A 24285-nucleotide genomic window follows, 5' to 3' on the forward strand; every position below is an offset into this window, starting at 1 on the left:
CATCCATCCATACATGCAAGTATACATTTGATCTATCTATCGCTCGCTCGTTAACTCAAAGAAAAGTCAGCAAGACTGAACACGCCGTTTAAGCTCATAAAAGTGATTATTTTCAGGACACAAGCGACAATATTTCAATGACGTTTGTCTTTGAAATATGAATTATACATTCAAATCCAAATCTGTCTCAAGGAAGTTCGAATCAGGCATGCATAAAATCGGCTGTCTGTGTAAGTGTAGTGTACCCCACCGCACAGGCAGGAAAAGGTATACTGTCTGTGCTTATTCCATCTCAGGAAAACCATTGTCTTGGATGATTCGGGAATAAACTTTGGCCGACGTCTTCGCCGTTCTTGGTCTGTTCTGGTCATCAAAGTCGACGTGGTAGAGGCCAAATCTGTAAGAATAGCCATCACTCCACTCAAAGTTGTCCATCAGAGACCAAGCCATGTAACCTCGAACATCAACGCCATCCAATCGACACGCTGCATGAAGAAAAAGAAATTAATAAGACTCTTGCTTCTGCATTGTATGGTACATACATGTAGATGGGTCTATCGTGCACTTTGATTCGATTAATTTCTCATTCTTGTCACTATACGTGTATCCATCTATTTGAACTGGCTGATTTCAGATCGTTAGAGTGGGTGTAAAACCAACAAGACCTTGTGCGAAAACATGAATGAAAAGGGTGACTTATGTGACATTTTTTTTGCAAATATACTTCTGGCTACCGTTACTTCTTCTTTTCCGTTTAATAACTTGTAAATCAAAAGCAGGCGATGGAAATATTGCTAAGGCGTCTTCTAAAACTAACTTGTGGGGTCACTGTTTTACCGAACACCAGCAAATCTTTCAGCACATGTAAAATCATCTGAGTTTGATGTATTGGTATGCCTCACAACCCTTTTTATGATGGGTTTTACAATTTGATGTCAAGTTTTCGTATCAGGCATGCGCATTTGAGACATTACTTACCTTTAAGAAGTTCACTGATGTGACTGATGTAGTACTTTACTCTATCGTTGTCAGATAGCTGGCGCTCCTTATCCGCATCAGCCCCTGAATCGCAGTAGCCATTTTCGGTGATGTAAAGAGGCGGATTGCCATACCTTTCCTTTATCCAATGCAAAAGCTTTCTAAACCCCCAAGGCACCGGTCGCAACCAACTGGCACCGCTGGTTGGCCAGTCTTGGTCGTGCCAGTATTTCAGGTCTTGGTCCTCCATATAGCCCGCCGGCAGTGCTGGTGAAGCGGCATGCCTGACGCGCCTGGTGGTGTAGTAGTTCAGCCCAAGGAAATCTGCAGTACCTTTAGTCAGGGTTTTTTCATTCTTGCTAAATGTAGGCAATCTGGAAGAGGTAAGGCCCTGTTCGCGGCTCTTACGGAGTACATCCTGTTTCATGATTTCTGGGTAGTCGCCGTTCACGAGTATAGGATGGGCAAACCACCCGAGCATGAACTGCAGAAATCGTTCAGTGGCTTCTATGTCAGTTTTCGAATCCGATGCTGGGATAGGCCAATTTGAGACCAAAGTGATTCCTACATAGCCATTCTGACGCTCTCTGTAAGTATTGCTGTATGTGTGCCACGCCTTTGCATGCGCTTTGATGACGTTGTGAGCTACCCTATACACGGTAGTCCCTTGGTGTTCAAGTCCTGGTGCAAGGCAACCTGTTTCGTAACCCTCTCGTATGAATTCGTAGGGTTCGTTAAAAGTTATCCACAACTTGACCTTGTCACCTAACTCTCTGAAGCACAGGTCGGCGTAATTGTTGAAATGCACGATTGTCGTGTCATTTTCCCAGCCTCCTGCGTCCTGTAGAGCTTGCGGTAGATCCCAATGGTACAGAGTAACCATTGGTTGGATGTTGGCTTCAAGAAGGCGATCGATCAGATTCCGATAGTATGTCAGACCAGACTGGTTAACTGTTTTGACTGTGCCGTCGGGCAAAATTCGGGCCCAAGAAAGTGAAAATCGATAGTGCGACACCTTCAGTTCTTTCAACATTTTCACATCCTCGTCAATTTTGTGGTAGCTATCACAAGCCACGTCCCCGTTGTGATTCTGGTAGACGTTGCCTTCCTTGTGCGAGTACACATCCCAGATACTTGGCCCCTTTCCATCCTCGTCCCAGGCCCCTTCTATTTGGTACGCTGCAGTGGCAACGCCCCATGCGAAGGTTGGCGGGAACTTTCCCCTCATGAGGCTATCCCTCGTGGGATCCGTAAACTGGTCGTACACGAACCGATCGGAATCGGCTAGAAATGGTTTTATCCAAGACTGTGTGTCAGACTTGACGGTGGTGGCAGATTCCATTTTTGCGGCTAAGTTCAGAAGGAGACCTGGAAATTAGCAATAATTAGCGGAAAGAAATTACAAAACTTACGGTAATGTTCGTCTAGATGTTTGTCTTTCAAACTAACATACACTCTGATCGATTGAGAAGTCTATTCAACCAGTTTTATCGTCTCTTTTCGTAATTGACTGAATCCACATCAAAGTTAATTAGTGCACAAAGTTGAGCAAATCAAATACTTTCGTTTTTTTCTTAAATTCCATTTTGGGAAAAGTTGTCCGACCGAGACAGTCTTAATTTCAATGCCCATTGAGTAGGGCCTAATCATAAAGTGTTGCAGTACAACAGTTCGGAAATCAACAACTTGCAAAACGCAGACTTTCTCACAGCACTGTTGCCTAGGCAACGTGGCTCATTTATCCTGTCCTCAACCACAGGCTCATAAGGCATGAATAGCCAAAGAAATATATTAATAACGTAATTCTAATAAATGAGCGTTATAAATAAATCGTCGGTCGGGCATATCATCAGGGTCGACTTTTCTTTCCGTTCTGCAATATTTATCAATTCTGATGATACATCAAAAGATATTATTAACAATAATCCTATCATAATCACGAAACAATATAACGGAGTATCCACGCCTATTGAACCTGTCCTCAATATATCAAGCTTAGCTTTGCCCAGTTGATCAAACTGGCGTCGCAAAAAAGATTTTCTTTGCGTTGTCTTCGGGCTGCTCCCCGCCAAACCGTTTACAGTGCACGTCAGTGTAGCCATAGATGTACAAAAATTCTGTTTTTGTACATCCATGGTGTAACAAAGATCAAGATTGGAAACTGCCTAGCTAGCAATGGGTTGTGAGAAGATCACAGCATGCAAACCCCAACCCTGAACGCTGAGTGATGTGTTAAAGTTTCCATGGGTGGAACTGACATTCATTTATAATTGACCACATGGATTTAACGGTGATGGCGCAAAATGTTAACGCAGTACATGTTACATTGTGGTGTGTGACAGAGCCGCCTTTACACCACCATGGTACCACGAAACCACCGTGAGTTCAACTCAAGGTAAGCATACAGCAGTAAGCTTACACGTCTATTACGCATTGCAACTGAAGCGTGTGAGCCTCATTGTGACGATACATGATGGCTATATATATTCAGATATTAGGCAAATCTGAGGACAGAACACCTTCAAATGTTACACCAATGTCTACTTCGGTTTTCATGATTGACAGCTCATGGCAGAGAGGTCATGGGTACTTGTGAAAAGCAGTCTCAGACTGCCTCAGTATTACTAAGCGTAACCTTCGCACAAATGTGCTCGATTTTGTGCGCTAACATCTAATTGTGTGACATTGTAGCGCAAAAAATAGACCATGTGTGCCTCAGAGGATGTAGGTACGTCCCTTCCAAGTTCCAATCTTATTTGGTACCATGACATAGACCACTCTGTGCACCAGTAGACAGTACGGATCACAAAGCGATGTGTCGCATGCCTGTGCCATAGACCGCCGAAGGGGAACCGTCACAACGCATAAATGGTCAACATCGCGATTATGACAGAGTAATGTCCACAAAGAGATAATGTTGTTATGTATACCTTTGAGAAAACAGGTCTATACATACATAAACTGAGACGATCGACGGAGCCAGGTTGCCTTCTCTGCTGCCGATCATGGGTTCAGCCAAACACGCCCTCTGTGGTTGTGGGTTAAAGGTCACCAGCTGTGTCGTGACACGAACGCCGAAGTCGTCTTGACGTGCTTCATGGTTGATACCTACAGTGAATGAGTGTTTCGCTTATTCCAGGTTTTAATGTGATGAAAATTCAAAACTTCATTGCGCTTTCGATAAAAGAAAAATTCGTGTTTCCTGTATGCCGACTCATCAGGTATCCTGTGTTTAAGCTGCTGACCGGCGACCCTTTTCTCGCATTTCCAAAATGAATGATGCTGTTTTAGCTTACTCAAGGCTGCAGGGAGAACGAACAGAATCAAAAAATAAAAACAGTTGCTGAACGACTGAGAAAGGCCAAATGATTCACATGAAATCCCGTTGGATATTTCATTATATCTTCCACAGGCGCTTGGCACATTGCTGGGATAATAATCGTATTTAATATGTAGAATGTCTATATACGACTTGATTATTCAGTAAAAGAATCACCGTACATGAGATATAAGTGTAGGCCTATAGGCCTACATATTGACTGAGTGGCTATGGCTGCCTGGCTCGGGCCAGGCGAACGCACTGCATAATCATCAATGTGTAGAATGTCTACATGACTTGATTATTTAATAAAGAATAACGGTACGTGATATTACTGTACATGTCAGGAGTGGCTGTAGCTGCAGGGGTTTGGCCCGGCTTGGGCCCGTTGTCCACTGCTGCACAGACATAAACTCAAGGCGTGAAAGCTTTTCACCGCCCGATTTCATAAATCAGCGAAATTCAGGATCTCTGAGCGTTTTCGGTGATAAAAACTGGTCATCGGTCAGGTGGTTGCATAAACAATCGATCGACTGGCCCTTTTGCCTAAAATCATACCTTACCCTATGCTACTGGCAAGAAATCGTCCTGAAATCAGCTGGGCACACCAACCCAGCGCCGGCCATTTTGAATGAGCTGCATGCAATGTATGCGCCTGTGCATACAACCCTTGGCATATGACGTATTGTCTTTCAATTGCTCTTCTCTCATTGGACGCGTACGTTGCAGGAAGCTTATTCAAAATGGCCGGCGCTGGGTTGGTGTGCCCAGCCGATTTCAGGACGATTTCTTGCCAGTAGCATAGGGTAAGGTATGATTTTAGGCAAAAGGGCCAGTCGATCGATTGTTTATGCAACCACCTGACCGATGACCAGTTTTTATCACCGAAAACGCTCAGAGATCCTGAATTTCGCTGATTTATGAAATCGGGCGGTGAAAAGCTTTCACGCCTTGAGTTTATGTCTGTGCAGCAGTAGACAACGGGCCCAAGCCGGGCCAAACCCCTGCAGCTACAGCCACTCCTGACATGTACAGTAATATCACGTACCGTTATTCTTTATTAAATAATCAAGTCATGTAGACATTCTACACATTGATGATTATGCAGTGCGTTCGCCTGGCCCGAGCCAGGCAGCCATAGCCACTCAGTATAATGCCAGTCAATATGTAGGCCTATAGGCCTACACTTTACGGTGATTCTTTTACTGAATAATCAAGTCGTATATAGACATTCTACATATTAAATACGATTATTATCCAAGCAATGTGCCAAGCGCCTGTGTTGTCTTCAAGATATACAAACATACAATGGGATTTTCATGTGAATCATTTGGTCTACTCAGTCACATATGTAACTAAAGGAACCTTTACTGTTTATGGGGAATGGGATGAGTTTTACTACACGGTTTGTTTAATTGTTTTTTGTTTTTTTGTTTTGTTTTTGTTTGTTTTTTGTTTCCTTTTTGGGGGGTCACGTTTACAATATACTTTGAGATCGCAATTTTTAATATGCAATTGTATTTTTTTATTACCTGTATCCATAAGATTTCTTATTATACATCTACCATAGAGAACAATAAAATTAAGCGTGCGCTAAAAAAGCCGTACGAACTCGCGCCCGTTCCGTACGGCACGGTTTCAAGGCGCCCCATTCCCTGCGGCTGTATCTGCGTGTTCACTGTAAAACGGTTTCAAGGGACCCCTTGGACGAGTGCCAGAACAAGTCTCGCGCGCGCTCTGTACGTACGTATGTGTGTAGTGCACATACTCCAAAACTTGTTGCAGACGCGTGTCCGAGGTAGCGTTCCACACTGGCGCGATAAAATCGGAAGAAAAATTGTTGACATTGCACGAAAACGGTCACTACTCCGACATTTTGATGCCCCGATCAGGAATGTAAGATGTATAATAATAAGGTTATTACGAAAATACCGCAAAGGATGCACTTGGACATTGGCGACTCGCATCGCCCTCCGCTTCGCGTCGGGCGATACGCTGCGCCAAAGTCCTCGTGCATCCTTTGCGGTATTTTCGTAATAACCTCATAATATTCTTTTTTTACTCATGCCTCCTTCCTATTACTTTTTTGGTTTTATAGTCGGATTTTTAAGTGTTTTAGTTACATGTAATATCTGATGTTGTGTTGTTTTGTGTGACGACAGCAAGACAATTTCCTAATGTCCATGAATGTATATAATGGCAATAAAGTTATCTAGTCTAAAAAAAAATATTAACGCCAACGATACACTCCATTCTTACAACAATGCTACCGAGTTCATAAAACTGCAAAGAGTAGTAGGTAGTACAGAAAATTAGCCACAATATTTTTTTCGGTGTAATTTCATGTTCATTTGATACGTGACATTATACTATCGGTACTCCCCGTCCATGGCTTACCCTCCCTGGACTCCATTACGCTCTTCTGCCTCCGACCAAGCCAGTAGGCATGGTTAGCGCCCTCTATTTTCCCTTCTATTCAACCTGACGAAACGTTTCGATTGTTTGCGGCACTGGTATGTCCGGGATACCGCCATTCGGTTTGATGTTACCCATGGTCCACTGTTGGTTTAATGAGAAGATCCTCAAATACATAAATAATTATAACAACAGAAATGAAACATGTACATGTGTATATTTATAGGTAATATAAATACGCGCATGGATACACAGATAATTACTGTGACATACACACATTACCATAGATCAAGTTGACTCTTCTCATCAGACCTTCAGACAGAAATGTATTTCGCGATCTAAAACTTAAAACTTAAAAACTCAAACTTCTAACAGAGGCTAAGCAAGCGTATAGCCGAGAAATACTGAAAAATTACCGCGTGATTCTATAACGTAAGTGTTAGAGATATGGAGTCCCCGAAGTCGTGTTAACATGCATTGTTTTGTAAGCCATCATTTTATGGAGTGATTGGGATAAGGTCATCTCGTTTTCTCCCCAGCTCTTGCATCTTTTCGTCATCGCTCTTCCTATATTCGTAGGCCAAAGTTTTACTTCAAGCATTTTTTCGTTGGTTATTAAGATTGAATGAATACAAAATAAGTAAAATCAAAACAACATTTTATGTTTTCAGTACCACGACCTTAAACGGCGGGTGTGTCCACAACTCTGGTCTGACAAGTTTACGTTCTGTAAACAGAAAAATATGCAAACTGACAGAAAATAAAAATGCTGTTATAATAGAAAGCATAAAATCAAAGCATACGTGTCACTATATTGTAAGTGAACTTCTCGGCCCCGCCAACAGCGGGAGGATTGTGAACAATGCTTGTAGGCCACCAAAATGTGGGAAGACAACCAGCTGACGCCAGTAATCAATGGGTTTGGAACTGGTGGTACAGTGACGTGTCATCGGAGCATTTTGTTGGAGATTCAAAACCGTAAAATAATACAGACTGAATGCGCAGTCATTAAATATCGACAATTTCTTTATTCCTCGGCACGATTATTTCGATTTCCTAAATGCAAAATTATATTACAATAATATGGATGTACTGATAATAAGGGTGTATTGAAGCAGGTCACGGTGAAATTCAAAGTAATTAAATCTCAAAGAAACCGATGCATCAAGTAAATCACTTTGCTCCGAAATTCAAATCGCTGTCTGTCCAACGCTGAAGAAACAGATTTTTCCCAATTATGAGAGTGTGAAAAACGGGTCGCCATTAATATCGTGCGCATGCGTACCGAGGTCGACGTGCAACCTGTTGTCAGGTCTTTAGATGGGAGTTCAAATCGGATTAAAATTGAATGACAATCGGTCAGTATACACCGCTTGCAACAAACCAAATATTAAAAAATACATCTCGTCGTTGGCAACCTAGTTTGACCAGTTTCCACGCCCGATGTCATTTTACGTGCTCGCCAGTTTCCGCGGTAAAAGCTAGTGGGAACCATAGGTCAAGAGAGCTTACAACATCGTGCCAACCATTGTAAAGATGTCGCTTAAACGCAGCGTCCAATATTTTTTCAAGAAATTACACTGGTAAGTGTTCGCTTTGTAGTTTACATAATATACTGTGCCGCTGCAAAGCCAGTCATCGATGTTCCAATTTGAAGTTTGAATACTGGGATAAATTAATCATGTTCGAAAAACCTTTGACCATATTTCCTAGTCCTAGTAGATACTAGAATTTTTGCAACCAATCATGATGTTGCGAATGAGAATAAACAACAGCTTCAACCTGACACCATAGCATGAATACGGACACGTTATTTGTAAGGGGAGCGCTTTACCATCACTAGAAACAATTGTACATTTTCCATTCAGGTTTATTAAATTGTTCATTAATTTTTACATTTATGATATTTTAACCTTGTTTGATTTTCATCGGCGATCAACATTGTTGCATTCAGCTTAAGTCTCTTTGATTGATTTGATGCGGAAAATCGCCATAATGCGTAATGAAGCTTTGTGGCACATCTATGCATTGTGATTATGGTGACACCTTCTTCAACTTTGAACCCTCGCACTTTTCACGAAATAATCTGGCCGTAGCATGTCTCTAAGAGGGTCGTCCTTAACCGTGTCAGAATCTTGTCTGATCGACGACAAAATCATCTGAAAGTTCAAGCAGTAGTTTTCTCTATCTCGAGAAAAATATTTTCCAATATCAGGTTTAAAACACAATGTAACAGAATGTCTGAAAATGCCACGTTGTAATTTGAAATCACATGGACAGTTTTGCCCTTATGTAGTTCACTACAAGCAGTCGTTTTGGCACCACAAAAGGCTATTTTTGAACAATACTGATATAAACACACTTTGTTTTTCAAGGAGTACAACGAGAGCAGCATGGAGAGCTTCACGCTTCACAAAAATTGGTTTTCTTTTACTTGCCGGCCTGGCCATCCTCAGCTACAGAGAACTAGCGATAGCTGAAAACAGATATGAAGAATTTGTCTACAGAGAATTTCAAGACCCGGAAAGGGACAAGTTCCTTCACGGACAGTTCCGTCAAAATTTCTCCTGGGGAGTCGCGACTGCAGCTTATCAGATAGAGGGGGGCTGGAATGAGGATGGAAAGGGTCCGAGTGTGTGGGACACTTTCACGCACACACCGGGTCACTCTTACAAGAACCAAACCGCGGACATTACATGTGATAGCTATCACAAATTCGAAGAGGATGTTGCAATCATGAAGGATATGGGACTGAACCATTATCGATTTTCAATCGCATGGTCTCGTGTAATGCCGGATGGGACACGAAATAGCATCAACCAGGCTGGTGTCGACTACTACCACAAACTTATTGACGCTCTGCTGGAGGCCAACATCCAACCAATGGTGACACTTTACCACTGGGACCTTCCACAAGCGTTGGAAAACATCGGCGGATGGGAGAACGATATAATAGCCGTCCACTTTGACAGCTACGCCGACTTTTGCTTCAATGAGTTCGGCAGTAAAGTTAAACTCTGGATAACATTCAACGAGCCCTATGTATTCACCAAAGTTGGGTATGAGACCGGAATACATGCCCCTGGGTTGAAACATCAGGGAACGACTGTGTACAGAGCAGCTCACAATGTACTAAAAGCCCATGCCAAGGCTTGGCACACATATAATGAGCGCTACCGGGCGACCCAGAAAGGAAAATGCGGAATCACTCTGAATTGTAGTTGGGGTGTGCCAGGGACCGATTCGGAAGAGGACAAGGCCGCTGCCGATAGGTACATGCAATTCGGTTTCGGATGGTTTGCCCATCCCGTCTTTATCAACGGTGACTATCCGGAAGTGATGAAGCAATTTATCCTGAAGAAGAGCACTGCCCAGGGTCTCACAGCCTCCAGACTCCCAGAATTCACCGAGGAGGAAAAACAGCTAATCAAGGGTACAGCCGACTTCCTCGGGGCCAATTACTACACCACTGTGTACGTTGGCGCCAAGGAACGACAGGTCATGCCACCCGGCTTCTTCAAAGACCAAGATTTTATGACCTGGGATGACGAAGGGTGGCCAACCAGTGGGGCTGGCTGGATGAGACCTGTACCTTGGGGATTCAGAGAGTATCTTAACTGGATTCACAAGAACTTCAATCAACCCGTGATCTACATCACAGAGAATGGAGTAGCTGAACATAGTGATGAAGAACCAATGTTGGACGATACGTGGAGAATACAGTACCACACAGCACACATCAATGAGATGTTGAAAGGTACGCGTTCAAGAGAAAAGAGAAATACTTTATAGTCCCTCGGTTTCGGTCAGTAAGCCAAACTTAAGATGAGCAATATTTGGCAAAATATCGAAAAACTAAAATCAGTCGTCGCTTACATTTCAGCTGTCGTCATATAATGCAGCTTGCCTTTGAGCTAGGATTTGTAAACATTTCATGACACCTGTTGATTCACGCCGGAGATCATTTCCCGAACTGTTTTCCACCCCTGCTCTCCCACGCATAAACTAGTGGGTGTTCAAACAGCTTCAGTGACGTCATGTGAAATTTAGAGACTCGAGCTTTTAGATGTGTATTTCCGTGCTAATAGTTTCGTCAACCTTTAGTTTTTCCCCAAAGGTAGAAGTATTTCTGACCAGATGATAATTGATAAGGAGGAGACACATCTTGTGCTGTAGTTTTCCAGTAAATGACAACGTTATCACTATCATTGTTTAAGTGGCTTTAGAAGATTCTTTGATTCTCATAAACTCTGTTTTTCATCCTTTCTACAGCTAATTTGCTAGACGGCATCGATATTCGAGGATACACAATCTGGTCTTTGATGGACAATTTTGAGTGGGCTGAGGGGTATGCTTCCAGATTCGGCCTCTACTTTGTTGATTTCAACGACCGAGAAAGACCAAGAATTCCCAAGGCTTCAGCATCGGTATACGCTAGAATCATCAGAAACAACGGGTTTCCCGAACCCAGCAGGGGACTCCTATGGTGATATAGGTCAAAGGTCGTAAGCTGTTCGTCATGCTAGCCTCTGACAGTATTCAAGTTCAATCCAGTTTTGTATATAAAAAAACACGAGTACTTGTGAAAATCCACTACTATGGATTTTAAGTCGACTGTAACGCGACTGTTTACTATTGTTGAATGAAACAGTTCTCTTGTTCACTTGTATTTCTTGGGTTGAACCTGTTTTGTAAAACTTAGAGCAGTTTTCTAGACTAAGCTTTAATATGTAGTGTTGTATTGATTTCCCTTAAGGTAGGAAGCGCCTTGAAAGTGAAAGACTTAAACTTTGGCTAAAAACATTCCTAAGTGAAACTTTCAACCATTCTCTTACCAAATCAAGAGTGAGAATTAGAGGTAGCCGCGAAAAATTTGGTACTAGAGAAACAGATTACCTAGAATTACCGATATTTGAAATTCAAAATGTCTTCCATGCCTGTGCTAACTCTATGCGAAAATTTGTTTTTTCGATTTAAAAAAAAAGTAAAACGGTGATATTTTTTCTTAGACTTTTATCATGGGCCTCCACATGCAGTAGACCAGAAAAGTACTGTAGAAATTTTAGTCCAAATATCTGTCCCAGAGGTGCATTCTACCCTTAACGTTGAAAATGATTTCTTGAAAATAAAACAGTTCCAGACATATTTAGTATGGAAACCTGTGACCATTCATAAATATAAAACGACACACTAGGTAACAATGCTATGAGTGCACACATGCTATATATATAGCAGTAAGAGCTTATGAGATCATCGTTAATACTAGTGACGACAACGAGTAAGCTACACAGACCTGTCTCTATTCCACTCATCATTTATATATTACACAATGACGTCACTTCCTAATCGTTGAAATAAATGTCATCTGAATTAAGCCTGGCGTCGCCCACGCAGACAGATCCACTTATTGCGCAATCCTCCAAATATCTCCTAAATTTCAAGTTGACAAAATGAAAACCAGCTTATTGGGCATTCACCTTTCAAAAAGGACGACTATGAAAATTGAATGGCGGCCATTGTATTGTACATGCGTGATAAGGATTTGATAAGCGGACTTTGAGGAAAACACCAGGAAGACAATAGTAACAATGGTATTTGCATATGCTGTATTTGAGTTCACCAGCTAACTTATGATTCATTTAGGATTAGATTCAATAAACATGCGTTGATATTTCTCACACATAAATAAATGACAATCACTTGCATATGCTATTTTGATGGATGATTCTCAATCTGGTGCAATATATAATATTTGATATTTGTGCTCACCTGTAATAACTTTTATTTAACGAGTTCTCTGATATCATGAAATCCTGTGCAGGTCATAGTACTCCCCACCAAAAAAACAACGAAAAGCACGCTGACTATTCCTTTTATTATGACTCAGTATTCGCCGAAAACTTAAGAAGGTGAGGACAGAACTTTATCATGGATCAGCCAACTTCTAAAATTCAAAGAGAAAGATGAAGTATGAGGGACAGGCATGATTGTCCAAATTTTATGTAATAACGGTGATATACACATTTGTTCCGTTCAAAAACCAGAGGGAAAGTAACTAGCACAATTGCTCTCTGAAATGTTGGTGTACTTGTTCTTGACCCTTGGAGGCCGAGACTTCAGTTAAAGATTCAGTGACTGTAACTTTTTGATGTAATTTTGATTGTCGTAAAATGCAGTTTCTTGCTCTACTTCCAAAACCGTGGGACTTAGACTGAGAGATGCAATCGTGTATGGTGTCCTCCAACTCGCGGACACTCGTATTCGACCGAATCTTTAAGTCTACCGTCTCACGATGCCTTGGTTCAAGTTATCAAAAAAAACAATTACCTACATGTGTGTACTCTTCATTGCTGTTGTCGCCATCCGAATTTCAAGTTCATGGAATCCATTTATCAACAGTCACGTGGTGTACTTAGCAGGTACAGCATAGCTAACGCTTGGTAATTTAACAGTCTGCAGGGATATGAATAAAAACATAAAAGTTGTTCAACTTTTTGTGGAACAAAAATTAAAATGAAAATATTATTTAAAAAAGACAGCTGCTTTCCCTTCAAAGAGATCAGCTAAGGATTGTCAGTTTTGTTTAAAAAGTCAGTTATCCCATAGCTAGAAATTTCGAAACGTACTGAAAGAGTGTCTGACAAAACAATCTGTGCAGCCAGAACTGGTGAAAGAAAGTATGACGTCATTGTGTTATCAGGGAGCATGTGGAAGTTACCAGAAACATGCGCTGATAAACTACTTTAACATGGTGCATACATCAATGTACACCACAACGAATTGTATGTGGTACTGCATCATTACATGTAACAGTATTTGAGTTCGTGGTTGATTTAGAGTAGGCATTTTATGACGTAGGCAACTCCTACTCCTAGCAGGAATTAGACGGTGACTTCGTCCCTCTACAGCCCTTGTTCTCAACGATTGGGTTAGATCTGTATGCGGGAACGGGTTCGGAAAGGATTGGCAATCAATGTGCCAATACTCAAAGTTTTTGTGTACATTACCAATGTGATAGTACCACTTTCACAATAAATGCATTGTTACACCAATGAGAGTTATTGCAAAGTTTATTGAGGATGTATGAATGCGTAAGATGTATGACTTGACAAAATCATGTGTTTCGTCTGACGATTATCAAAAGACACGATAACACAAGGTGTTTTGTCCGAAAAGTGAACCCGAGGACCTATCAGTGTACTTTACGATAACTTTTGATGATAAACCCACTCGGATATTGAGATATAATTGATGGGCCGATGTTCTCTACGGTTGCGGGTTGGTACAGCCAAATGCAATCTTATAACGATCGGGTGTAGAGATGGCTACGTCCCCACCTTTTCTTGTCCTTTACTATTCTTATTAACTCTATATATAGGCGACTATCAGCTAAAGAGAACCGCAACAGAACAGGCAAACCTGGAAACGTCACCACCTCTACATCTGATTTTAAGGAGTTGCGTTATGGTGAAATGAACGATTCGAAAATAACTCATCGCTTCTCTGATCTAAAATTCATTCAGAAGGGAGATCGTCAATACTGACACGTTTACGTTATTGCAATTAATCATGGATATTTACATAGGGATTAACAACTTAGTGCTGTTATATGACGTGTCCCGTAGTGTTGATTTAAAAACGTGTCGGCTGGGGAATTTATTATCTGACCTGGGTCACAGTTTTACAATAGGCATATTGTTTATTCTGCTACGTCATTATTCATATTACAATATCCAATGTCAAGTCAGTAGTATGGCTCCACGTGGTTACAGAACATTGCTTGTGTGACTGTTCACGTGTTTAGATTACTGATTTTTTTCTGATCCTATTTAGTATTAGACAAAATAAAGTAAACCGTTTCTAAAATTATCCTCTGTCAATGTTATAACATCTGATTTGCATTGACCCAGCTGCCTCACTACGTCAAGCTGTACGGTGCATGATTGCAAAATATGAATACGGTTTTTAAAAAAGAATGGTTAAACATCTATTCAGTGTAACGTACGTTCTCTGGAACTGTTTTATTTATTTATTTTTTGTTTCACCAAGGTTTTCTTTGCATCAAGTTCACTTCTTCAACAGCGCTTGCAGCCATATCAAATTTTATCCGTGTTTCTGGGATATCAAAGTTTCATGATCCTGACGGTTGAAAAATATGGAGAAACGGTTAATGCTAAAATACCAAGATTAATATATTAATGAATTCAAAAGCCCTAACATCAATCACGGTTTATTTAATCTTTCCATTTAGGCATTGTAACACAAGGGAATTAACCACATATGGCTTCTACACTGAGAATAATGTGCTCTTACTTTCAAAAAGTCACATGCCAATGTTCAAAATGAAATAATTTGAGCCGCATTTGTGTTGATTTGACAAGTGAAGGTAGGACAGACTCGACGAGAAAAACTGGCATCACTCGTGGTTTTATGAGAGTTGCGGGCGTAGTTTACATGAAGGGAACAAAAAGTAGATGGAAGCAAGTTATGAAAGTACGAAATATGAAATGAATTTTTGTTATTAAAAAAACTGAGGTCTTGAAGGGTTTCTTCGCTAGCACTTTCTTTGTAGGATTTTGGGTGGTTGGTATGAATAGCTATCTGGTCGTAAATAGGTTGGCTATCTCCAAGGAAACGGGATGTGCGCAATGCCCATTGACGAGAGAAAAATTGCATTAGTCTACTGTGAACATATGAAGTATGCATAGTTTGGGTTGGGTGACGTTGGCAATTACAGCTGTGTTTTAAGCTTAAATACAACAAAACCCGGATTATCATCGTTCATAAAACTGCTGCACAATGGAGTGTGTGACGTTTTTGCCTGGCCATGCTGGCATGTTAGGGGGCGACCAACTGTTGAACTGCGCAGCCGCAACGTCAAGAAGGCCTCTGACCTGCGGTACGAGTGTGTCATTCATCACGGTAACGGGTTAACATTCCTGGTGTGCCGTTTTGCGGGATCAAAGAGATTCCTCGCAGTTCAGATGAAAGTTGACTGCACAAGGGACAATGGAAACCATGGGAAGGTAATGTAATTATTGTTGTCATAAAGTCATTGTATCAAGATTATAAGTCGACATCTTTGGTCGTAAAATGCCACGATAAGACGACAAACTAATATTTCAGTAAATTATAAGTCCGGAATATGGTTAAAGTAAACATATCTCACGATTGCCTAAAACTTTTCTTGGAAGCATTTTCTTCAAAATTACGTTTTTTCGTATTTACAGTTAGATAATGTTTTAATAAAACAGATTAGAGCACTATTACGTGAATTAACATCAGTATGAGCACTTCATTAAATGATTTGGTGGCACTGGTATTTAAATTTCTGATTCGTCGTGTTTTCTTTGAGTCCGGTGATAAATGGCATGGCAACAGGTGTTCGCCATCATTGTACATGGCCGCCATTTTGTTTCTTTGCCGACATATATTAATATCCTCCTTAATGTACGATAGCCTTGCAGTACATTCTAATTTTCAAGTCTTTTAATTTGATTCCCCTTTCTTTTCTTCCAGAGTTGACGTAGCTAACTTTCCAAAACCATCTTTCTACGGTCGTCATTTGAAAATATTCCTTTTTGCATTTTTGACATTAGCTTTCCAAGAGAGAGCAAAAGCACAGGGTAACGCTGGCTACGTCTACAAACAATTTCAAAATCCTGTCAGAGACAGGCTCATCCACGGACTGTTCCCCTCAAATTTCTCGTGGGGTGTAGCGACATCGGCGTACCAGGTAGAAGGGGCCTGGAATGAGGACGGGAGGGGACCAACTATTTGGGACACTTTCACTCATCAGTCAGGCAATGTTGCGGACGATGCCAATGGTGACATCGCGTGTAATAGTTATCATAAAATCAGCGAAGATGTCGCTTTGTTGAAAAATATCGGCGTCAAACATTACCGTTTCTCAATCGCCTGGTCGCGGATCCTTCCCGAGGGAACGCTGAGTAAAATCAATCAGGCCGGGATAGTGTACTACAGGCGGCTCATCAGCGCCCTGGTGGAAGCCGACATAGAACCAATGGTCACGCTTTTCCACTGGGATCTGCCCCAGGCACTGCAAGAAATTGGTGGCTGGAGCAACGACATACTCGCGGTGCATTTTCTGAATTACGCGGAACTCTGTTTCATCGAATTTGGCGACTGGGTCAAAAAATGGATCACTTTCAACGAGCCGTCCGTGTTCGCCATGGCGGGCCACGAACACGGGATACACGCACCTGGCCTCAAACACCAAGGTACTACAGTCTATAGAGTCGCTCACAATATATTAAAGGCCCATGCAAAAGCCTGGCACGCCTATGACAATAAATACAGAGAGAAACAGAAAGGACATGTTGGAATTACTCTTGTCAGTAGTTGGGCTCAACCCTCGACAAAGTGGCAGGTCGACATCATGGCTGCCGAGAGATATCTACAGTTCGAGTTCGGTTGGTTTGCTCATCCAATCATGGTCAACGGAGACTACCCAGAAGTCATGAAAAACCAGATTATGGAGAAGAGCATCGCACAGGGGCTCACCGTCTCACGGCTGCCGACGTTCTCGGCCACAGAGAAAGAATTCATTAGGGGGACAGCTGATTTCCTAGGGGTGAACTATTACACCACCCATTTGGTCTCCGCTTGGAGGTCAGATCCCTGGCCACCGGGCTACGAGGAGGATCGAGATCTCCGTGCCTGGCAGGACGACAAGTGGCCCCGGAGTGGCGCAAATTGGTTGAAATGCGTGCCTTGGGGTCTACGACTACTGCTGAACTGGATCAAGAATGAGTACGGTAACCCTCCAGTGTTCATCACCGAAAACGGGGTGGCTGAGCGGTTGGCTGACGATAACGAACCCAAGTTGAAGGACACCTGGAGAATCCAATACATCGTGTCCCATGTCAACGAAATGTTGAAAGGTAAAATATCTTAAAATATAGAACTGATATGATATTGCTGTTACAAGTATGTTTACGAAGATTTTATACACCACCATGAACACTGTGGCAGTTCTGTTGACGTGGGAATCTCAGTCATCTTCGCTTCCCGCTCTAAATTATTATCCTTCCTTGCCACCATCAATAGCTTCAGCATCACCATCGTTATCAATGCCGTGTGCAATGTCATCCTTGTCGTAGATATCGCACAATATCATTACAGGTAATCACTACCATCTTTCAAATATTGCCACCACTATCAGTTCCACTACCCTAACAATCGATATCATCATCATCATCATCATCATCATCATCAACAACAACAACAACAACAACAACATCATCATCATCATCATCATCATCATCATCATCATCATAAACACAAGTATATTCATTGTCACTAACACAACCATCACCGTCGTAATCGCCATCATCACCTACATAAGCATCTTAGTCATCATCACCATCATCACATTGTAGCCATCACCATTACCATCCCCAAACCATCACCGTCATCACCATCAGAGCAAACATCACCATAACCATCATCACAATTACTACCGCAATCACCGCAATCACCTGCAACAGTGCACCTGTGATCATCATCAGCGCTATCAGGCCCTTTGACAACCATCAATAAGTCATCATTCATGAAGAATGGGCAGAAGTGCGGTGATAGCAAACTTTCTTATAGTCTCTTACAACATCTTCTAATTCTGAATTCTTTGCAGCCTACAAGCTGGATGGCATAGATCTCCGTGGATACTCTTTATGGTCCCTGATGGACAACTTTGAGTGGGCGGAAGGTTACAGAACTCGATTCGGATTGCACCACGTTGACTTTGAAGATCCGGCAAGGCTTCGCACACCGAAAGCGTCCGCCAGGAAATATTCAGAAGTTGTGAAAAATAATGGTTTCCCGGTCCCAGCCGCAAAACTTCGGTTCGTTCCTCCGGTGAAACCAGGACTTGGTTTCGGAGGATTTGTGCCGCCGCCTCCAAAACCAGCTGTGCAGCCAGTCTTTTAGTTTAACTTTTCAATGAACCAACTCCAAGTTTCGATAGTAGATAAATTGCACATTGCCGGACATACAATATCATGTTTTGAAAAATATCGCAATAAATGCAATTACCTAATATGGGGACGTCTCCTCTGACACAAAGAATGCGCCAAATTATTGAGTCAGTTGTCGGACTCACGGGAAGAATTGAACTCTCAGAGACATTAATTACGATCGAAGCTTGCCTCCTTAAGTCTGTCGGATACAATTATAAATGTCAGAAAGTGCTACCAAGTAATGCATTTTTGTTTCACAACATCAGTTTTGTATTTATTTGTTGAAAACATACTTTCCAAAAGGTAAACGATTAATTTCCCCTAAATAGTAATATTTCCTCGTTTCATCTGTGATCATATTTATTAGCGACTCTGATGATTGACAATTGTAAATAAAATATTGATGCAGGTATTCTAGCAATAATGCCAGCGTCGACAGCTATAGGATATGTCAAACTTGTATATCTGACTACGTACTAGTATTAACGGTGGCGGTGTTTTTGTATCAGCTCAGAAGTTGCCATGGACGTGTCGGTCTCCGAAACTCAAAAATAATTCGCTGCTTGTAAGCAGAAAGGATGAGGTGATATACAAATCCTAGATTAAAACGCAATACGACAGGTCACATGATCTTATGCTTTATGTTCAAAATGTTAATCTATGTTTCTCACAAAATGTCATACCCAGTTGTCGAACAAACACTTGCAAACACATTCCATGCATGTGTGCACTAGTATACGTGTATGATTCATGTGTATGTCAATGTATTCACGCAAATATACATATCACTGCCAGGTCCCCATTTCTCGCCTCGACCTGTTTGAAGTTCTTTCTATCACATTTTTGATATTTGCAGAATGCAATTCATGACCTCTTTAAATTTCATTCAAAATGTGTCACTATATGCCTGTCATGTCTACTGAATGCACGCATTTGTTTTGTTTTGGAATCAGTAAAGTAGTGTTTATTGTAACGCTCACAAAGGTATTTTCTCGCTGTGCCTTCTGTATAGATGTACACCAACTCTTTATCGTTGAATAAACTTTAGTCACATTTGAACGAACCTATTTGTGTTTTCGGTTATTTTTATTACGAAATACAATAAAGAAGCTTGGATACTTTTCATACAAAAACACCCACAGAAATCTCGGTATTTCACAATTACTGGACGTTTCCACGTGGCTACATCCATGTAATAATATAATGCGGTGAATACAGTATCCTAAAGCAGGATTATCTGCAACAGCTTGTGGCTAAGTATCCATTTCTATCGTCGACTAAGGTAGCGCGCGACAGCTCGTGCGGGTCTCACTGCGCATGTCAACTTCGTCGTGACCTGCGACCCTTCGATGTTGCACGGAACAGAATTTGAATAAAATCACCAAAGGTGGGACAGCTAATAGATGTTCAAGGCAAGCTGTCGCGCTATGTAAGTTTGGAAATGTAACGAGGCCATAAAAATCTCACAGACCGAGTTTTAAACAGAAACCCCTTCGATCTGAAGTCTGAGTTGTGAATTTTCCGTGCCAATAGCGTTGCTCGGGATGGTGCAAAAAAGGTACGTTAATCAACCTTTCATCCATTGATGGTTTTTTTTTCAAAATGGAGACAAAATGTCAGTATGTTTTGTAAACACCTAGTCTCTTATAAAATTAACAAAACACTTCCGCAAAAATGTATCACTCCATCATCCCAAAACAATCGAACTTCACTTGTGCCTGGTCTGACGGCTTTGTACTGTTTTCTTACTTTGGGACGGTTGATGTAGGAACCATGCATACGTACATTCTGCAACGACGACGTCCGACAGAAGTCATTTATAATTACGTGTATTATTATCTGTGCCAGTCAGTTTAGCAGATGACGCCATGTTTATATGTTACAATACAATACAATGCAATACAATTATGACTGTACATCCTATCCCCACTGGCAGTGTAAGGGAACACAATGTAGTGCACCTATCAGAAGGGTGCTAGGTCCTAACCAACCTCGTCCCTCTTTCCATTTCAGAATAGCCGCAGGGTCACTGTCAATCACAGCGAGAGCGCTCTATTCAGACTTCTTGATACTGTCAATCGTGTCACAACTCACTCTCGTTTCTGTCATAACCACCGCAACCGAGGATGTATATGATGGGTATGTCTACGAAGAATTCCAAGACCCAGAACGGGACCGGCTCCTGCATGGACGATTCCCAGATAACTTTACCTGGGCGACAGCGACAGCGTCTTACCAAATAGAAGGCGGCTGGAACGAGGATGGAAAAGGTCCGAGTATTTGGGACACATTCACTCATGAACCTGGACACATACACAAAGATCAAACAGGTGACGTAGCATGCGATAGCTACCATAAAATTGACGAAGACGTTCTCCTGCTGAAAAAGTTAAACGTGACACATTACCGCTTTTCGATATCCTGGCCAAGGATTCTTCCAGAAGGAATTCCAAAAAATATCAATGAAAATGGGGTCAAGTATTACCAGCGTCTAATAGATGCCTTGATCGAGGCTGGCATTCAGCCAATGGTTACCCTCTATCACTGGGATCTCCCACAGGATCTCCAAGTAATGGGTGGATGGGAGAACGATATAGTTGCTGTTTACTTCAATGAATATGCAGAGATCTGCTTCTTGCGTTTTGGCGATAGGGTTAAACTATGGATAACATTCAACGAGCCGGCTGTGGTCGTAGGTGGCTACGAATCTGGCGGGAAAGCTCCTGGTTTAAAACACCAAGGCAGCGGCGGCTATCGAGTTACCCATAATATCATCAAAGCGCATGCCATGGTGTGGCGTACCTACGACCAGAGGTACAGAGAAAAACAAGGGGGAGAGGTCGGAATCACTTTAAACTCTGACTGGGTAATTCCGGCGACCGACAAAGAAGAAGATATACTCGCGGCCGAGCGATTCTTGCAGTTTCAACTTGGCCGATTCGCCCATCCGCTCATCAGGGGTGATTACCCGGATGTGATGAAGAAACAGGTTTTCGAGAAGAGTCTCGCGCAGGGCCTGACTTCATCTCGGCTGCTGAAGTTTAACGAAGAAGAAATCCAACTCATCAGGGGAGCTGTTGATTTTCTGGGTCTGAATCACTACACAACAAAATACTGCGCGAACCATGTCAACGAGCCAATGCCACCAAGTCTCTCTTCCGACCAAGATCTCATCGGATGGTATGATGAGAAGTGGCCAAAATGTGGTGTCGGGTGGCTTAGGCCGGTACCCTGGGGCATCAGGAAGTTGCTCAGATGGATGAACGATGAGTATGGTCACATACCCATCTACGTCACTGAAAATGGGGTTGCCGAGTACAACGAAAATGGACCAATGTTGAATGACACGTGGAGAATACAGTACTACACAGCATACATCAATGAAGTACTTAAAGGTGCGCAAATACGTTACATAAAGTGTCTAGAAGACATGATCTTCATAACAACCTCATATCCAGAATTTGCTAAATTTCACCATCATTTCTTCTCAATGTTCAAACGTTTAATAAAAGATTGTATCTTACCTGTGCCTCAAATCACATCATACCTACTCCGGCGTTATTTACCATCTGCACTTTCACGTCATCTCCTAAACCAAGCCGATATCCATGATGTTTGACCTGCATCCATATCATGACGTCAAATTGTGCATTTCCAGCGGCATTTTTCCATGGAAAATCATCCTGGAAAACATGAGGAAATATCAATATCTTGCATTAGTAAATGTAATGGGAATATTAATTTTGTTAAATTCGCAATAAATGTTCACCGATTTACTAGTAACAACTTGTCATATTTCACTCCTTTGCCTAACACTTATTCTATCTGTTTCCATATTTATCACAGCGCACAGGCTTGACGGTGTTGATGTACGGGGATACACAGCCTGGTCTCTGATGGACAACTTCGAGTGGGCGGATGGATACAAATCAAGGTTTGGCCTGTACTACGTTGACTTCGACGACCCAAACAGACCAAGAACACCTAAGGCCTCTGTTGAAATATTTGCCGAAATAGTTCGAAACAACGGCTTTCCGGCTGCAGACGGAGGGACACAAGACACAAACCAACTGAAATATTCATCCTATCTGTTATTTCCGTAGACCGGGATTTTTAAAGGACTACTAACCTTCGACCGATAAAAGGACAGAGAATTAAAAAACCACACAATCAAAACAGAGAACTGTAGAAAACTACGGATGGGGAAACTTGCGAAATACAGCTTGTTATGTCTTTTGTATTTTGCCAAGTAAATATGGAAGGGGTGGAATTTTTTTATTTGATATTTGGTGGCCACATCTCCTAAGCTACAATTAGAGACACGAACCTAATTGTGTGAATCAAGAGATTCATTTACAATACGTTCGGAGAGAGTTCGATTATGGGCTGTAATCATCTACTATGCACATAAGTTTGGAAATTCTCTCTTTGTTCAATTTTTTGATAAACTCATGACAAGGGACATAACAGAAAGGGGGGCGCATATTAACTTTGGTCACGGTTAACGAACTTTGCATCCATCCTACTGTATGCATAAGACTAAAACAAAATAAATAATTCAAATTGTGATCAAAAGTGTGTCTAGTCTCTTGCAGTGTTTTATATAACACATCGCCAGTACTTATATTATTCAGGTCAGAGGTGACTGGGAGCAGATACCAACAGCAGGCTCTAAAACCTGTGTGTGTTTTAGATTTGTTGCTTTAGCTTTGCAAATGTACTTCGAGTAAGCGATATTTGTCCTCCGCATAAACGACCGTTCCTCCGTTCTTCCTCGGACGTAGTCTATGTATTTTAGGCGTACACACGGGATGAAAAAAAGAAGATTAGAGCGTAAGTGTCTATTCAACAACTGGAACAAATGTTACCCCTATTATGAAGTATTGGCTGTCATATATGGTTAGAGTGAACATAGTTTCGCATATGCTATTTATATTCATGAAATGTGACTTCATCGACAAATATTTTGTTTGACCAAATGAAACCTTACAATGTTTCCTTTTCGATAGTAAAGATTCCATGTGATGAGCTCCGTTAAATTCAACATGCCACGCTGTCAGTATCCTGATACATACACGAAAGTAAAGTGAAGTCACGTGATCTGATGTTACTATTTATAGACCATTGACCAGACAAAGTCTTGTGCGCACTCAGGATTGCGATCATATTAAAGAAGGGTTTAGCCAAAATATGTTATGTCCCCCGCTCCATTCGCGAAGGTTTTAACATAGACACTAAGCTGACACAAGTACTCTCGAACTGTGTGGGTAAAATACATTGGGCCAAGCATAAAATATAAAGTCTACAATAATCGATACAAAACTTCTTTACAATCGATGACTCATTGCTTGATAAATTCATTGTTTATATGATAAGAAATTAAGAATTATCTCATATCATTGGCTATAGCAAAGATTTGAGTATATAGTGTATATTTCCGTGGCACGGCATTACTAAAAGCAGTTACTACCGTATACTAGTGTAATGGCATCACTGAGCGCTGACGAACCTCAGAAAATACGACTATGGCTTCAAGAGTGAAGGTTCTTGTTCTAAAATTAGGGTAAGGTGTCCACATTTAGGTGGATAAAGAGC

The 24285-nt window shown here is 41.6% G+C and overlaps 4 protein-coding genes across 5 annotated transcripts; 3 read left to right on the forward strand and 1 right to left on the reverse strand.

Annotated features, from left to right (window-relative positions):
* Positions 1-87: 87 nt before the first annotated feature.
* Positions 88-4086, reverse strand: LOC139148250 (cytosolic beta-glucosidase-like). Of its 2 annotated transcripts, none has more exons than XM_070719587.1 (3): positions 3909-4086; positions 979-2346; positions 88-485 (listed from the first exon to the last, which is right to left on the reverse strand). In XM_070719587.1, exons 2-3 carry the CDS (start codon positions 2318-2320, stop codon positions 283-285), a joined length of 1545 nt encoding a protein of 514 aa, XP_070575688.1. In that variant the 5' UTR covers positions 2321-2346; positions 3909-4086; the 3' UTR covers positions 88-282. The 2 variants fall into 2 exon arrangements, with proteins under 2 accessions (XP_070575688.1, XP_070575689.1); XM_070719588.1 differs by having other exon boundaries at positions 3935-4017.
* A 3915-nt stretch (positions 4087-8001) lies between these two features.
* Positions 8002-13769, forward strand: LOC139148255 (cytosolic beta-glucosidase-like). The gene is made up of 3 exons (XM_070719595.1): positions 8002-8295; positions 9088-10469; positions 10985-13769. Exons 1-3 carry the CDS (start codon positions 8249-8251, stop codon positions 11200-11202), a joined length of 1647 nt encoding a protein of 548 aa, XP_070575696.1. The 5' UTR covers positions 8002-8248; the 3' UTR covers positions 11203-13769.
* Positions 13770-15492: 1723 nt separating this feature from the next.
* On the forward strand, positions 15493-19753 carry LOC139148253 (cytosolic beta-glucosidase-like). The gene is made up of 3 exons (XM_070719593.1): positions 15493-15738; positions 16232-17616; positions 18366-19753. Exons 1-3 carry the CDS (start codon positions 15722-15724, stop codon positions 18659-18661), a joined length of 1698 nt encoding a protein of 565 aa, XP_070575694.1. The 5' UTR covers positions 15493-15721; the 3' UTR covers positions 18662-19753.
* A 265-nt stretch (positions 19754-20018) lies between these two features.
* LOC139148254 (cytosolic beta-glucosidase-like) lies at positions 20019-23268 on the forward strand. Its single transcript, XM_070719594.1, has 3 exons — positions 20019-20248; positions 20704-22085; positions 22537-23268. The coding sequence occupies exons 1-3, from the start codon at positions 20235-20237 to the stop codon at positions 22791-22793; spliced, it is 1653 nt and encodes a 550-aa protein (XP_070575695.1). The 5' UTR covers positions 20019-20234; the 3' UTR covers positions 22794-23268.
* Positions 23269-24285: the final 1017 nt, after the last annotated feature.

Source organism: Ptychodera flava, chromosome 13, assembly GCF_041260155.1.
Source record: "Ptychodera flava strain L36383 chromosome 13, AS_Pfla_20210202, whole genome shotgun sequence".
NCBI classification, from domain to species: domain Eukaryota; kingdom Metazoa; phylum Hemichordata; class Enteropneusta; family Ptychoderidae; genus Ptychodera; species Ptychodera flava.